The sequence below is a fragment of the Geotrypetes seraphini genome, chromosome 3 (assembly GCF_902459505.1).
Source record: "Geotrypetes seraphini chromosome 3, aGeoSer1.1, whole genome shotgun sequence".
NCBI lineage: Eukaryota > Metazoa > Chordata > Amphibia > Gymnophiona > Dermophiidae > Geotrypetes > Geotrypetes seraphini.
The window spans coordinates 125016335-125031697 of NC_047086.1; the positions used below are offsets into that span (position 1 = coordinate 125016335).

The following is a 15363-nucleotide window of genomic DNA, read 5'->3' on the forward strand; positions in this document are numbered from 1 at the left end:
TTAAAAGGCAGAACTAACCACACCTTCTAAGGCTATGTTACCTTTAGATGCCCTTGACATGATTGAGATGCTTGAGGAACTAAAAAGTATTAAAGCAACGATTGCAACAAATAGTGAACAGATGACAAACCTAGAACAAAAGATGGATGAGGTAAGCAGCAGTGTGGGGCAACTAGAAACAAGAGTTAGGAAAATTGAAATGGAGCAGGTACAATTTAAAAATGACCATAAAACTATTCAAGACTTTGGAGAAAAGGATGGTGGATATGGAAAACAGATCAAGAAGAAATAATTTAAGAATTTTGGGTTTGGCTGAGGGAATTGAAGGGAAGAATGTGGTAGCCTTTTTGGAGGAGAATATATCAAAGATACTCCCCATTAAACTAAAGGTCCCCCTAGAGATTGAAAGGGCACACAGAAAACCAGGTAGAAGGGCTAATGGACAGTCAGGTCCTAGACCACTACTTTTTGTGTGTACTGCATTTTCAACACGTTATAGAAATATTAAAAGTTGCAAAGGAAAATAGAAACCTAACTTATAAAAACTCAAGGATTCTTTTTGTTCTGGACTTTGCAAAGAAAACAGCAAATAAACGCAGACAATTTTTGGCAATAAGATCAAAATTACAGGAGATTGGAGCAAGATATGGCCTCTATTATCCTGATTTAATGCAGATCACATACAAAGGTAAAACTTTTCAATTTGAAGATCCTGACAAACTAAAATAATTTCTGGAGCAGCAAGAAACACCAATGAACTGACTTAACTGTCCTGTGAGTTATGGGATGGCATTGGAGGAAGTGTCTAATATGTCTGAACAAAATCTGATTTTTTTTTTTTTAACAGCACAACTAAAATTTATTGACTATTTGTTTTAATAACAACTAACGGTTACTTTAGACTTTCAACTGTCATGGAACAGAAGATCCTGAGGACATTACAATTACCTTTGAATAAGCTGCGTGATTGGATAAAAATTGATCTGTGCTTCACTCTTAGCGAATTTCAGGTTAGAATAAGTTAGTTCCCTCATATTGAGCATTCTCCAATCAGAGTGCACGTTTGGAGGCTGAAGATGTCAGAGGAAGGAAAGGGAAAAATTTTCAACCACTACAAGTTGTGCGTGAGAGAGTTCTAAACTTCCAGTCCGAGCTGAAATTCTGCTAAGTGACAAAGAGATTTCGACCACAAAGAGTAATAACCCTCCCACCAACGAGGACTATCCCTCCAAAGCCCCTCTGCAGCCAAGCTTTTCTCTCTGTCTGGAGACACAACCCCGTGAGAGGCCAAAATCCGTCATGCACCAAGAAGCTCCTAACTGTATACCTCTAGTGTCAGGAAACATCGGGCCTGTCTCAGATGCACATGATTTAAGCGGCACTTTGCATGGACATCGCTCCTGCAGACTATATACGGGTCGGTGGGTCCGGACCAGCCGGCTGTTTTGGAGCCATCAGACAAGTATGCCCTTCTCATGGGATTTCATGTCTGCGCTGAGCCCATGGAGACTGAGCCACAGGAGACCATGATAGATATGGGCGATCAAAAAGCTGAAGCTATGAGAGACGGCGATCTAGGAGTCGTTCCTTTGAACAAGACTACAGATGATCCTATAGCCTTAGAAACAGTCAACCTTCTTGATGACCCAGGCATAGTAGAAGCCATTCTGACAATGACAGGTTCAGCTGACGAAATCAATCTTACTCGAGATCAAAATACAATTCAAGATCACGATCCAAGTCCTATCCAAAGAAAGAGATGAAAGCAAAATTGCGTTCTGGCTCTCGCTCCCACTCCAGGCCCAGAGGAGCAGCAAAAAAATGATTCTAAGATGCATTATAAAGGCAGTTCAGGATTTGAAAAAGAATCAAGGAAAAAGACACACAAAGATCTAAATCATGATCACGATCCCAATCTAGGTCTAGATTCAGATCTATATCTATATCTAAATCAAGATCAAGATCTTGGACTAGTCACAAGTCCAGTGGCCACTGACTCTATCCTTGTGTGTTTGGCAGGCATAATTCACTTACACATAATTCAGTTATTAAAAATAATGGCACTGTTTCAACAGTTGTTTTTTTTTTTCTCTTGAATTTCTGGTCATTAAAGTCCAAGGACACCTTTAGTTGTGGCATGTTATGTATTTTTCCTGTAACTTTTTGTGAAGCACATAGAGGGGTGGTGTGTCAGGTCCCATCCCCCCCTGTGGATGGATGAGTCAGCCAGGGATAGGGCTGGTACGCGCTGGTCCCGGGGGTGGAGTGTTGAGGTGGACAGGACAAGAGCTGTGACACTGGTTTGCTCTTGCAGGCCACACGGGAGTTCTGCATTTGGGACCACATACTGGTTTGGAGATCTTGTCATGTAGAAAAAGAAATAAAAAAAGGGCATTGTCTGGTCCTCCAGCAGATCGGTGGTACAGTTGTATTTTAGTCATTTGTAGTGTTTCTGTAGCCATGTGTGGACCATTTCCAGCACTGAGGGATGTGCCCGCTCCTCTCTACAGGAGGCAGGGGTCTGGTATGGGCACAGGTCACAGATGTGCCCTGGGGCTGCGCGCTAACACCACTTTTCAATCGGTGGTTTTTGGGGGTTTTTTTGCCTTTTGGGACATGAGGCCCTGTGGGCGCTTGGCAGGATGTTCTGGGACTGTTGAAGTTTTGTGGCATCCAGTGTTGGCTCATTGCCAGGACTCACTTTCCTGTGGCCAAGCAGATGTGCCTTGTCATTCTCAGCTGTATCCGTGCCCTTGCCCTCCCCCCACCCCTTTGGCAGCGGCGGCTCGGGCACTGGCTGGGCTCTGTTTGCTCCTCCTGTGTTCAGTGAAATACTCACGTGGATTAAAAACTGGTTGGCGGATAGAAACAGAGAGTGAGGGTAAATGGACAATACTCGGATTGGAAAGCGTCACCAGTGGAGTGTTGCAGGGTTCGGTGCTCGGACCCGTGCTCTTCAACATATTTATAAATAACCTGGAAATTGGTATGACGAGCGAAGTGATAAAATTTGCCGACGATATGAAGTTATTCAGAGTTGTGAAGATGCAGAAGGATTGCGAAGACCTGCAACAGGACATAAACACAGTCGAGAAATGGGCCGCGACATGGCAAATGAGGTTTAATGTTGATAAGTGTAAGGTGACGCATGTCGGTAGCAAAAATCTTATACACAAATACAGGATGCCTGATGCAGTACTCAGAGAGACCCCCAGGAAAGACTTGGGAGTACTGGTTGACAAGTCGATGAAGCTGTCCATGCAATGCACGGTGGCGTTGAAAAGGGCAAACAGAATGCTAGGAATGATTAAGAAGAGGATCACAAACAGATCGGAGAGGGTTATCATGCCACTGTACCGGGCCATGGTACGCCCCCCACCTGAAATACTGCATCCAGCACTGGTCACCATACTTGAAGAAGGACACGGTACTACTCAAAAGGGTCCAGTGAAGAGCGACTGAAATAGTTAAAGGGCTGGAAGAGGTGTCGTACAGTGAGAGATTAGAGAAACTGGGCTTCTTCTCCCTTGAAAAGAGGAGACTGAGAGGGGACATGATCGAAACATTCAAGATAATGAAGGGAATAGACTTAATAGATAAAGACAGGTTGTTCACCCTCTCCAAAGTAGGGAGAATAAGAGGGCACTCTCTAAAGTTAAAAGGGGATAGATTCCGTACAAACGTAAGGAAGTTCTTCTTCACCCAGAGAGTGGTGGAAAACTGGAATGCTCTTCCGGAGGCTATTATAGAGGAAAACACCGTCCAGGGATTCAAGACAGACAAGTTCCTGCTAAACCGGAACGTATGCAGGTAAGGCTAGACTCAGATAGGGCACTGGTCTTTGACCAAAGGGCCGCCGTGGGAGCAGACTGCTGGGCACAATGGACCGCTGATCTGACCCAGCAGCGGCAATTCTTATAAAAACATAAACTAGGAGAACGTTTCACACTCATCTGGGAACGTTTTTGGAATACGATGACTTCTGCTGCAAGAAGCCGTGTTTTGAACTGTTGACTGTGTTCTATTGATATGCAAACACTATTAATCATTTGAATGTGTTTTTGGGAACTCCGACTTGTCCTGGGGGGGGGGGGAGGAAAGGAGATGATGGGGGTTGGTAGGGATTGGGCTAGATTTGGATAAAATGTTGTTTGGAACATTGATATATGGTTGAATTTTGGTACCTGTCTTTTCTGCTTGTTCCAATAAAAATTATTATACCATAAAAACATAATAACATAAGATTTGCCGCTGCTGGGTCAGCCCAGCGGTCCATCGTGCCCAGCAGTCCACTCGCCGGTGCTCCGGCTGCTCTCTCCTGCCTCTGTGGCTGCCCTTTCCTGCCCGGTCATTCGTGGTCGGAAAATACTGCGAATGACTGGGACCGTGAATCGCCGATAGAATGTTGGAATGCTACAGAGAAACTATCATATATGGAAAAAAACTATCACACCTGAGTCACATGTAAACCACACAGAAATCCTCACCAAATATAAAATAAGGGATCCCAAATTAGAGATAGAAATATGGAAGCAAAAATTGAACTGGTAACCCCAAATTCGGCATATATTGCAACACTGGAGAAACAAATACAAATGTATTTCCTTTTGTACTGAGCACAGCATATAGACATCTACAGCGCATATTTCCCAACCCTAATATATTCCAGTTAATAAATTAAAAATACTTTCTTCCTTTTTCTATCTGGGCATTTTTTTTTTTCATTACGTTAGGCCCAGTTTCTCTTTTCTCCTTTCCTGTTTCCTGCTAGTTCTGTTTCCAGTGGCCATATTCCATTTATTTATCCTCTCTCCTCCTGTCTTGTTCCAATCCCTTACTGCACATACTGATCTTTCTATTAAAGCTCTCTCCTAATTTTTTTTCTTTTCTGTCTCTTTCCATTCAAATTTCACCCACTTGCTCCTTTTCCTCTACTTATCAACTTTCTAACCCCCTTTCTCATTCCCTAGCTCTCACACTTCCAATCTTACTCATGTCTCATCCTCCTATTCCCTTTTAATCTGCTCCTCAGTGCCATTTCTACCCTCTGAACTCTATCCTCCTATTACTCATTTTCTATGGCCTCTCCCACATGAATCCACCATTCCTAGCATCTCTTCTCTATCCCTTGCTTTACCCTTGAAACTAAGCATCTCCTCCCTCTCTCTCCTCTTCCCCACCCTCTTAAAGCCTGATCTCTCCCTCACTCCTGCCATCCTTCCCCCAAATCTCACATCTGTCTTTGTTACCCTTTTGACTTCCCTTCTCTTGAGTCAGACATCTATCCCTCCCCCCTCCCTGAGTATGACATTTCCATCGTTCTCTTCCACTGCCGAGTTCATCTGTCCTTCCCCTAAGTCCTCTGCCCTCCTCTAAGTCCTCTCCACTTCCCATTTCAGCTCTCACTGAGCCTTCTCCCCATTTGCATTCCAACCTCCTCCCTGTCCTCATTCTCGAGTGGCCTTTGGTATCTTGCCAATCAAAGTCTTAAGACGCTCCCAGTGCATCCCAGAATGCAATAGGAAGGAGGCCTAGGACTCCGGTTGGCCCAGGCACCTAAGGCCTTTCCCTGGTGCAACCAAGGATGCACCAGGAAGGGGAAGGCCCGCCACTGTGAAGAAGTGAGCCTGGCAGCTGGAGGGAGTAGGCATCCCTCTAGCTGGCCAAACTACAGAAGATACTGGGAGGTGTTGGGTGGGTTTCAGGGTGCTGGGTTGGGGGTACGGGTTTGGAGGAGTAGTGTCATGGGTTCGGGGAGGGGGCTGCTGGCAGGAGGGAGGGAGTGGGCATCTCTCCTGCCTATTGTGGGTGGGGGGTTGTTTCAGGGGTTCCGGCAGGAAGGAGTGGGCATCCCTCCTACTGAGGGACTTCGATGGGGGGTTTGGGGCATAGAGCAAGGGATTGGGCATCCCTCCTGCTGTGGATAGTGTCGGGTGGGGGTTCAGCAGGAGGGATTGGGCATCCCTTCTGTCATTGACAGTGTCGGGTGGGAGTTTGGGGGGGTGGCAGGAGACAGTGGGCATCTCTCCTGTCAACCGACTTGCAGTGGGGTTCGGGGGTTCCTTGCTGTGACCGCTCAACTGATCGCAGCAGGGAGATTTCCTTGCTGGAGTCAGCTTAGTGACCGCTTCTATTTGAAATGTAGGCCATTTCCAGGCAATACCACGCCCAGCCTTGGGTGAGCTTAAGCATCCCTAGGCATCTCCCTGCACCCATGACCGATGCCTAAAGTGTAGGCGGCCTGCCTCAGGGGAGGGGAGTTTATTTTAGAAAACGTGCATCCCGATTGGCTGGTTAGACAGCGTGACACCGTTTATAGAATTTTCCCCATGCTGTCTACTGTATGTTAAATCATGCACTAGCTGCCTAATGCACCTTAGTAAAGGAGCCCTATATTGAATTAGTCCAATAAAAGCGTATTACCTTCTATTTTTTTTATTGACCTTCATTTGCATGCTGAAAACAAGAAATGTGGTATGCATTTCCTTTTTGTTGAATGATTTTTACTTTTAGGTAGACATCTTACCGAATATAACCATCTGTGTTCCCTCTGGAAAAGGTTCGACCATTGCATTTCCATTGACATGATGTTTAGCTGTGAAAAAAAAAAAATCAGTTCTAAACACAATATATCAATTAATGGTACAGAGTAACTGTTATATTTAATATACCCACATTAACTTAAATAGGATACAAGTCTTCTAGTTATAGAGAAAGGCTCTGATTTATTGTTTATTTCGCCCACAGACATTGACATTTGGTGATTACTCTAACATAGGCACTAACAATGTTTAGATGTTTAGAAAAATGGTATGTATGTGTGTATGTACACTTATCTGCCAAAAGTCCACCGAAGAGCTATTCTATAATACACTTAACTTACATAACATGCATTTGCACAAGGAGTGTATGCATAGGTGGAATCTTTTCAAGGATAAGATTCACACATAACTTAGAGAACACCATCATGCCAACTCTATGGCTGGTGAAAGTACTCATGCCTAACTTTTAAGCATGTACCTGTATACTTGGATAGGCTAATATTCTAGAAAAAAAACCCTGTGTGCCTACATATGTTCTTTTAGAGAATAGATTCCTATTGGGCACCCTACAATCTAATTATAGATACCCTGTTATAGAATGCCCTTATAAGTATGGTTCTAACATTTATACATCAGAAATGCATCTAAATGATTAGAATGCTAGTGTATAGGTTTTTATTTGTGCACATACACAAAAAATGCTAAAATCAACCTAAGATCTATTCTGTAAATACATACATATTTTATAGATAGGCCACGCATGGGTAGAATCTGGATAGAGTATGGGAGGGCATACACTTATGAATGTAATTTATAGAATACTATAAGTTACATGCTTATCTCTGGCATTTATATCAATTCTATGGCTGACATTTGAGGAGACACATGTAAGTAATTGAATATAGCACTACAGAGTTCCCTGATGAAGCCTTCGGTGAAATGGATTCTGTCGGGATAAACAAAGATAAATGCTAACTTTTGAGAATGCATTTTGTTTAAGAAAAATAGTTATATACCTAAGTGGATTTGTTTCTACATAAGTTTTTAGAGGTATTTTGCCAATGAAAGAAAAAGGTCCTAAGGAGTGAAAGCACATTGAATGGTTGCTACACAATCAGGACGTCTGAGCCTTTTTCCTCCTTGTTTACATTTTACTCAATGCTGCTTTAAGATTCCGCTATCTGTGTTTATATATATACAGTGCTCCCCCGGTCATTCACAGTCGGTGATTCGCGGTCCCAGTCATTCGCGGTATTTTCCAACCGCGAATGACCGGGCAGGAGAGGGCAGCCAGAGAGGCAGGAGAGAGCAGCTGGAGCACTGGCGAGTGAAGGAAATCACTCGCGGTATGCTCTGACTGCCTCTTCCTGCACTAAAGTCGGGCCTCACCAATCAGGAGCTGCGTGTCAATTTTTTTAATGAGAACAAAAATCTTCCATGTTGTTTCTTGGCATGGGCTATTTTTAAATTGCTCACTATTGCAGGATTGACAGGACCAGGAGGAACCCACCGAGAAATACTTTTAATTCGAGAGGTATCTTCAGAAGTAGATTGATCTTTAAAAAAGACTTTTAACCGTAAAGTACAGATGAATCTCTTAATGCATTCCATGATTGAAAAAATATCTGTTTGAAGATTAGTTTAGGGTACCTAAATTAATTAAAAGATTACAACATAAAAATCAATCGTTAAACTAAATTTCATAGAGTATATTTTAATAAGGTTATTTGACAATAAAGTTTGATTAGTAATTTATTAGTAAGGTAGGAGGTGGTGGACATAGATGATAACGATATACAAGACAGGAACTTGGAATGGTATACATCATAAGAGGTTCCAAAGATTGACGTCTGTATAAATGATGATATGTCCACCATGTTTTCACTTTAATACTCAATAAGGAAATTAGCGATATTATTTTCATACTATATTAATATATAATACACATTATGAACTTAGTGATTCAGATATAGTTTATTTGTTGATATTATGGCTTAAATTAGTTTTGAAACTTAACAAAATTTATTAGTTTCTTTAAATCTTATAAAATAAGGCCAGGTAAAAAGGTACATGGTAACATGAGCACAAATATTTTAGGGTAAATATTCCCAGTCAAGGTTGCATCAGGAGTCTGAAACAATTTAACAGCGCTCCCTCACACTACAGAATACTATGTCTCCAGCACAGCTTTAAAAATGGTGCCAAGGTACATGAGACAGGTCCCTCTTCTCATCAATAGATCCACCCCCAACAGATACGTCATCATTCCAAGAGCTCATTCACACTCTGCCTTAGCAGACTTGACTAGTAGAATGCAGACCATGAGGCTTAACAGTATCAAGCTACATATCCAGTGTTGTTCTGACGCAAAAATCTTCTCTAATCTCTTCTCCTCAACGATTGTTCACATTTTTCTTTCTACCTCGGCGCCATATGTAAAGCTGTGCTGGAGACACAGTATTTTGTAGCATGAGGGAGTGCTGTTAAATTGTTTCAGATCCCTAACGCAGCCTTGACCGGCGAAACAGGGACTCCCTGTTGGGCATTGAGTACCAGCGACAGTAATATTGAGGAACACAGCAGCTAAGAGTCTTGGCAAAGAACGTCACTGGACCTGGAAGGGCAGCTAAGTACTCAATTTTGTGACTAACAGTGCTGTTAACTTTACATCATGTATGCTAATTGAATTAAAGAAGCCATCTGAGATTTTAAACATCATAATCTACAATAATTGCAGGATTTTACACCCATTAAATACGGATGATCCCAAGCCACAAGTCTGCGACTAAAAAGCTGTTTGATTATTTTCATCTAATTTCTATGTATTTTGGTGTGCTAAAAACAAATAAAATATTGAAAAAATTCCTAGACATCATGATTTGCCCCAAAATGCAAAATTGTCTTCAAATTTATCAATTTTTTTTCAGTGGCGTATCTAGCATATGCAACACCCGGGGCCCATCATTTTTTGACCCCCCCCAATCTGTACAAAAACATGATTTTTAGTAACAAACCACATGTCACACATGAGTACCTAGGAAAAGGCAGCATCTTACATACTGCAGTGAGCAGTACAACATCAATAAACCCATTGTAAAACTAAACAAGCCAGACTAGTACAGATCAATCCTACAGTAAATCCTAACAAAAAAACATGTCTTTCGAACACACAGAACACAGAAAACACCTTCGCCTAGTATGGAATATGTCATCACAAACTAATCCCTCCCCCTTTTACAAAACTGTAGTGTGGATTTTAGCCATGGTGGTAACAGCTCTGACGCTCATAGAATTCTGAGCATCAGAGCTGTTACCACCACGGCTGGCGCTAAAAAACGCTCCACAGTTTTGTAAAAGGGGGGGATAAAATAGAAATACATAGACAAAGGTTAAATTGAACCAGTAAGAAGCTAGACTCTGCATACAGTGCACCACAGAAACAGTGACATATGTCTCCTAAAGCAATAAATAAATAGAAAATTTTTTTCTACCTTTGTCTTCTGTGGTTTCTGCTTTCCTCATCTTCTTGTAACTCTCTTCCTTCCATCCACTGTCTGCCGTCTCTCTTCCCCTATATGGCATCTTCTCTCCTTCTGTGCCCCTTCCAGAAACTGTATGCCTCCCCCTTCCATCTCTTCTTTAACCCCAATTGGTCTGGCATCTCTCTCCTCTCCTTCCCTCTCCCACACCTCTCCTTTGCAATCCCTTTCTCTTTTTTCCCTCATTTTCCTTTTCAATTTATTTTCTGCATCTGTCTAGATTACGTTCTTACTACCCTCTCATCAATGTCCTTTTTTACTGTCTACCTAAAGCTTGCCACCTCTTTCCCTCACCCCTCCAGTGTTTCCCTAGCTCAATCCTTTTCTCCCCATCATGTGCCCTCCTTTTATTTATCCTCTCCTTCCATCATGTACCCTCTTTCTCCAACCCTTCCATCTAGTACCTTCTCCTCTCTCTGTCCACTTCCATCCAGTGTCTGATCCCCTCTTTCTCTCCTCCCATTTCCTTCCTGCATTTGCTCCCTTATCTCTCCCATCTGCACTTCCATCCAGCATAGGCTCCCCACTACCATCCAATGTCTGCCCTTTCTCTTGCCATCCACCCCTCTTCAATCAGCATCTGCCTCCTTTCTCTCCCTCCAATATCCTTCCCCCTTATGTCTCTCCCCTTTTTCTGTACATCAATTCTATCAGCACCACCTTTCCATACCACCCTGCCCCCTTTCTTTCCCTCCACCACTCTTCCATTCCAGAAATCCTGCTCCTTTCTCTCCCTTCATGCAAGGTCCCACGATGATTGTAGCTGACGGCTGCCAGTCCACCCCACTCCGACGTACTTTCTCTGGAACAGACTCAGCAGCCGCATGCTGGAAGGTCCCGCGATGACTTGTCTGCTGACTCTGCTCCAGAAGAACTAAGTTATGTCGTAGGGGGTGGACCTGGCAGATGCAGGGAGTTGTGGCAAAGTCCCGCAATGACAGCGTCTGCCGGGTCCACCCCCTCCGACGTAACTTAATGAGGCCTCTGAAACAGATGAGTCCCCTGTGGGCATTATAGTTGGCCTAGATTGAATATGCTTATTCATTGGTTCAACAGTTTATGGGGTACTAGTCTCTTTGGTTTTCCCTTTTCGCTTCACCATTATCACATAGAAAATTTATACCTCAGGCTCCAGATTCCAAATTTCCTCCTTCAACTCCTTTCTGGCTCTTTTCGGCTTCTAAGGGGCTCCCAGGAGGGCCAATCATGCCACTGGCATGTCATGATTTTATCCGCTGGTCCCAGCAGTGGCGTACGATGTCAAACGCCATCGCCAAATGCTGCATCATGCTGCTGTCTCTGAAGTCCCAGTAGATGCCTTCTCTCCTGGGCCACTGGCGTGCCAAGATTTTATCCGTTGGTCCCAGCAGCAGCATACATCAAATGCCACCACCAAACGCTGAATCATGCTGCTGTCTTTGGTGTCCCAGTAGGTGCCTTCTCTGGCTGCTGCTATTATTTCTTTGACTATTTCATTTTACTAACCACTGCCAGTACCTATTCACTATGAGAGGGGTTAATCACAGACATGGCCTCACTCTGTACAGAATCCCCAATCAACTTGTTTATATTGTCATCATCTGTAAAAATTAAGAATAGGATTAAGGACTGGAGTCTCCTCTTTGGTAATAAGCAGCCCCAGATTTAACTCTCTGAACATACTTAGCACAGGAACTCTGAGTAAAGGTCAGAATATCAGCTGACAAAGGAAGTAAAACTAATATCGTTGGCATAGAGATAACTATGAGCTTTAATTTTTTTTAGTTCTGTGAATTCTAAAAAAAACTAATTGTTAAAACTAAAGGGGTTAACGCCTGATGTTCTAGGTCTGTGGTTCCCAACCCTGTCCTGGAGGACCACCAGGCCAGTCGGGTTTTCAGGATAACCCTAATGAATATGCATGGAGCAGATTTGCATGCCTGGCACCTCCATTATATGCTGATCTCTCTCATGCATATTCCTTAGGGCTATCCTGAAAACCCAACTGGCCTGGTGGTTCTTCAGGACAGGATTGGGAACCACTGTTCTAGGTCACTGACATCAACTGGATGAAAAGTCAACTGGATTCAGTTACTGGGCAACGGACACAAGAGCAACAGATATCGGGAACAGCAGACAATAGCTGAATTTTTTTTACATTTCAGGGGAAAAAGCAAAATGAATAAAAGAACAATTTTTTAAAAAGATTAAAATTAAGAAAAAACACACACTAGCAAAGGGATCCTTTTACTAAACTATTCTGAGCTCCCTTGGAAGAATGATAAAGAAAATTGAATAAATAAATAAATAACTGCTGTAGATCTTTTTACCAAAGGCCAGCGAGGTAAGTGCTTATTCAATTCCTATACATGTCGGAGCATTTACCTCACCAGCCTGTGGTAAGAAGCTCTACCACAGTTTAGTAAAAGCCAGTGAAAATAGGCATTGAAAACAAACATCAGGAACAACAGATTTTCAGATCAATGGACACTGCCTCCCCACGTATATTCATTGTTCTGAGGATACGTTGTGCTACAGAGCATCTGGGAGAAACAGAGCTGACTAGGAAATTTACTGTTCCAAATGAGAGAAATATCTGAGAACTGGCAGGAAAAAACCTGCCAGAGAAGCACAACAGTGATTTGAGTCTGTTTCTCAGCTCAGCTGGCAGGCAGCCCAGAAAAGTGTCTGAGAGATTACCAGAATCTCACGACTGATCCATGAAAGTCAGAGTATACCTCTGGAAAAAAAATTTGTGAAATATTAGTTTCAGTTTAAAATAAATTTTCTTTGCATATTGTTATACTTATTAATCATTAAATACATATGTCTATGTGTGTGTTTATATATGAGGGGGTACTGAAAAGTTCTCAGCTCAACTAAAGATGAGAATGACATGGATATGGTTCAATCAATGATCTGAAATAATGTCAAAACATTTAATTTTGTTTCTGCAAATTTACAACAAAATAATACTCTTTTCAGCTACAGTAGAAAGATAACATTCCAAATTTAGGAAGTTGATTGGTTGGGCTGAGAATTTTACATGGGCCCTGATGAGCCATTCATTCAGATACGGATTTAATCCCGAGTCTGCCCAGGTGGGCTGCCACAATCACCATCACCTTGGTGAAAGTCCAAGGTGCTATTGCCAGTCCAAATGGCAAGGCTGCAAACTGGAAGTGCTGATGTAAAAACATGGATCATCAAGTACTTTCTGTGCTCCAAAAAACAGGACTATGAAGATAGACCTATGCCAGATCTAGAGAAGCCAAAAATTCCCCCAGCACTACCAAGGCAATCACCGATCTCATCATTTCCATTCTGAAAGAAGGAACTTCGAAGGCCGCATTGACCCAGGATTGGTCTTCAGCCTTCAGAGCCTCCCTTTGGCATGAGGAAATATATCAAGTATATGCCAGAGCCCAAATCAGGCTCTGGAATGGTCTCTATGGCTGCTATATCCAGCAATTTCTGGACAGTGGCTCTGACTTTGGCCTCTATGACTGGTTTCCCTGCTGGAAAGTCCAGAAAAAATCCTGAAAAGGATCAATGGAACTCAAGCTTGTACCCATCCCACATATCCAGCACCCAGTGATCTGTTGTGATGTCTGCCCCCTCCTCCAGGAATGCCAAGAGCCTTCCTCTGATCTGAGGAGGATTAATTGATGTCTTGGCATCATAACTTTTTCCTGGGGGTGGAAGAAGAGCATGTACCCAATGATTACAGGTGCCTGCCTTGGCTTGAAGCTCTGGTAGGATCTCTGACCCAATGGAATTCCAGAGAACAGATAATACTTCTTGAAGGAATGAACAGTAGAATGCCCTGGTCCTCTGGAAGACCAAGGCCTGCTGTCAGATAAGAACTTAAGTTTGTGGTCCTACACATTAGCCATTAAGGTTGCCCAGTCCTTTCCCAAACTATAATTGCCCCTGAAAAGACAATTCACTGAGGGTCGCTTTGGACAAAGAATCACCAGACCACTATTTAATCCACAACATCTGGTGCACAGAGATAGAGTAAGCCATTAGCTTGCTCACCACTCCAAATAAGTCATACAGGACATCGGCCATATAGTATACTCCAGAAATCAAAAATGGAATATCCTTAATCATGATAGTGTCAGGATCATGACGCAGCTTGGAGTGAAAAGCTCTAGCGACAAAAGACACCACTGCAGCCACAGAATCAAAAAGCCTTTACAGCACAAAATTGAACCAGCAGTCTTATGTGTCCTTCAGCACCACACCGTCTTCACTGGGGAGAGAAGTGTGCTTGGCAAATAGCCACCAAGGAATATACCTTTGGAGAAATAAATCGCTGAATGAAATTCTCCACCATCGGATAAAGCTTGTATATGTCCTTGGCCACTCTCAGATGACTCTCAGTTATCTCCCAGTGATTTGTGAGCATCTTTGCAATGTCCAGATGGTCAGGAAAGGAGGAAGACTGTGGCTTTGTGCTACTCATAAGAGAACACTACGCTGACGAGAACTGATTAGCATCCAATTTTAACTCCTGAAGAGAATCCAAAATTATCTCTATAAGTGTAGAAGGTTTAAAAAATCTCTGCATAGTGGGATCTTCCCAAAAGATCTGGGGTATCTTCCAGATCTGGGTCTGTAACATCTACAAGAGCAACTAAATCTCCCACTATGGAGGTGCCTGTCTGAGAAAGAAAAGGCATGAAAACATCATCCAGATCATCCAAGTCATCTGCTGGACTGTCCCTCATCTGCACATGGCGCAGCTGTTGGGAACCAGCGTCCTTGGGGAAAGGGACACTGGCGCTAATAGGAAAAATATGGAAAGCAGATCTGGCAGATTTTTTGGCCTAAATAAGCCTGAAATAGCAATATTAATAAAATCCAGAGGAGAACCTTGACCCTGAGGGGCAGACACTCCCTCTGAAACCTACTTATAGCTCTTGGAGCCAAATCAAGGCTTGAGCTGCCCTCCGGCCATAGTTTGGACTTTTTAGACAGAGTATGAATGGACTGAGTGCCAGAATCCCCCAAAGGGGCAGGGGGGACTAAAGCCGAGGCTTCCTCTTTCCCTCACACACCGTGCAACACATGGAACATGAATGCTCAACCCTCAAAGTATCCTGCCCTGAAGAGTCTATCTAACCTGTTTTCTTGCCAAAATGAAGTGTTTTGAAGCAGATACATTCAAGATGGCTGCCACAGAAGCCATTTTTTTTTCCAATAAAATAGCTTGGGAAAACCAATTTAAGCCACAAAACATGGCAATTTTAGGATTTAGGGGTGGAGGGACCTAGGGCTAATTCCCAAACCACTGA

At 43.0% G+C, this 15363-nt stretch overlaps 1 protein-coding gene and 1 pseudogene across 3 annotated transcripts in view; one reads left to right on the plus strand and one right to left on the minus strand.

Moving 5' to 3' along the window:
- The window catches only part of MSRA (methionine sulfoxide reductase A), a 373438-nt gene that overhangs the window by 190385 nt on the left and 167690 nt on the right, over positions 1-15363 (minus strand). For 2 of the 3 annotated variants that reach the window (XM_033937806.1, XM_033937808.1), the window contains exon 2: positions 6527-6595. The exons of the other annotated variant lie outside the window; for it this stretch is intronic. In XM_033937806.1, the coding sequence (XP_033793697.1) occupies positions 6527-6595 (69 nt within the window). The remainder of the gene's footprint in view (positions 1-6526; positions 6596-15363) is intronic. 3 annotated transcript variants of the gene reach the window in all.
- LOC117356662 lies at positions 35-1996 on the plus strand (annotated as a pseudogene).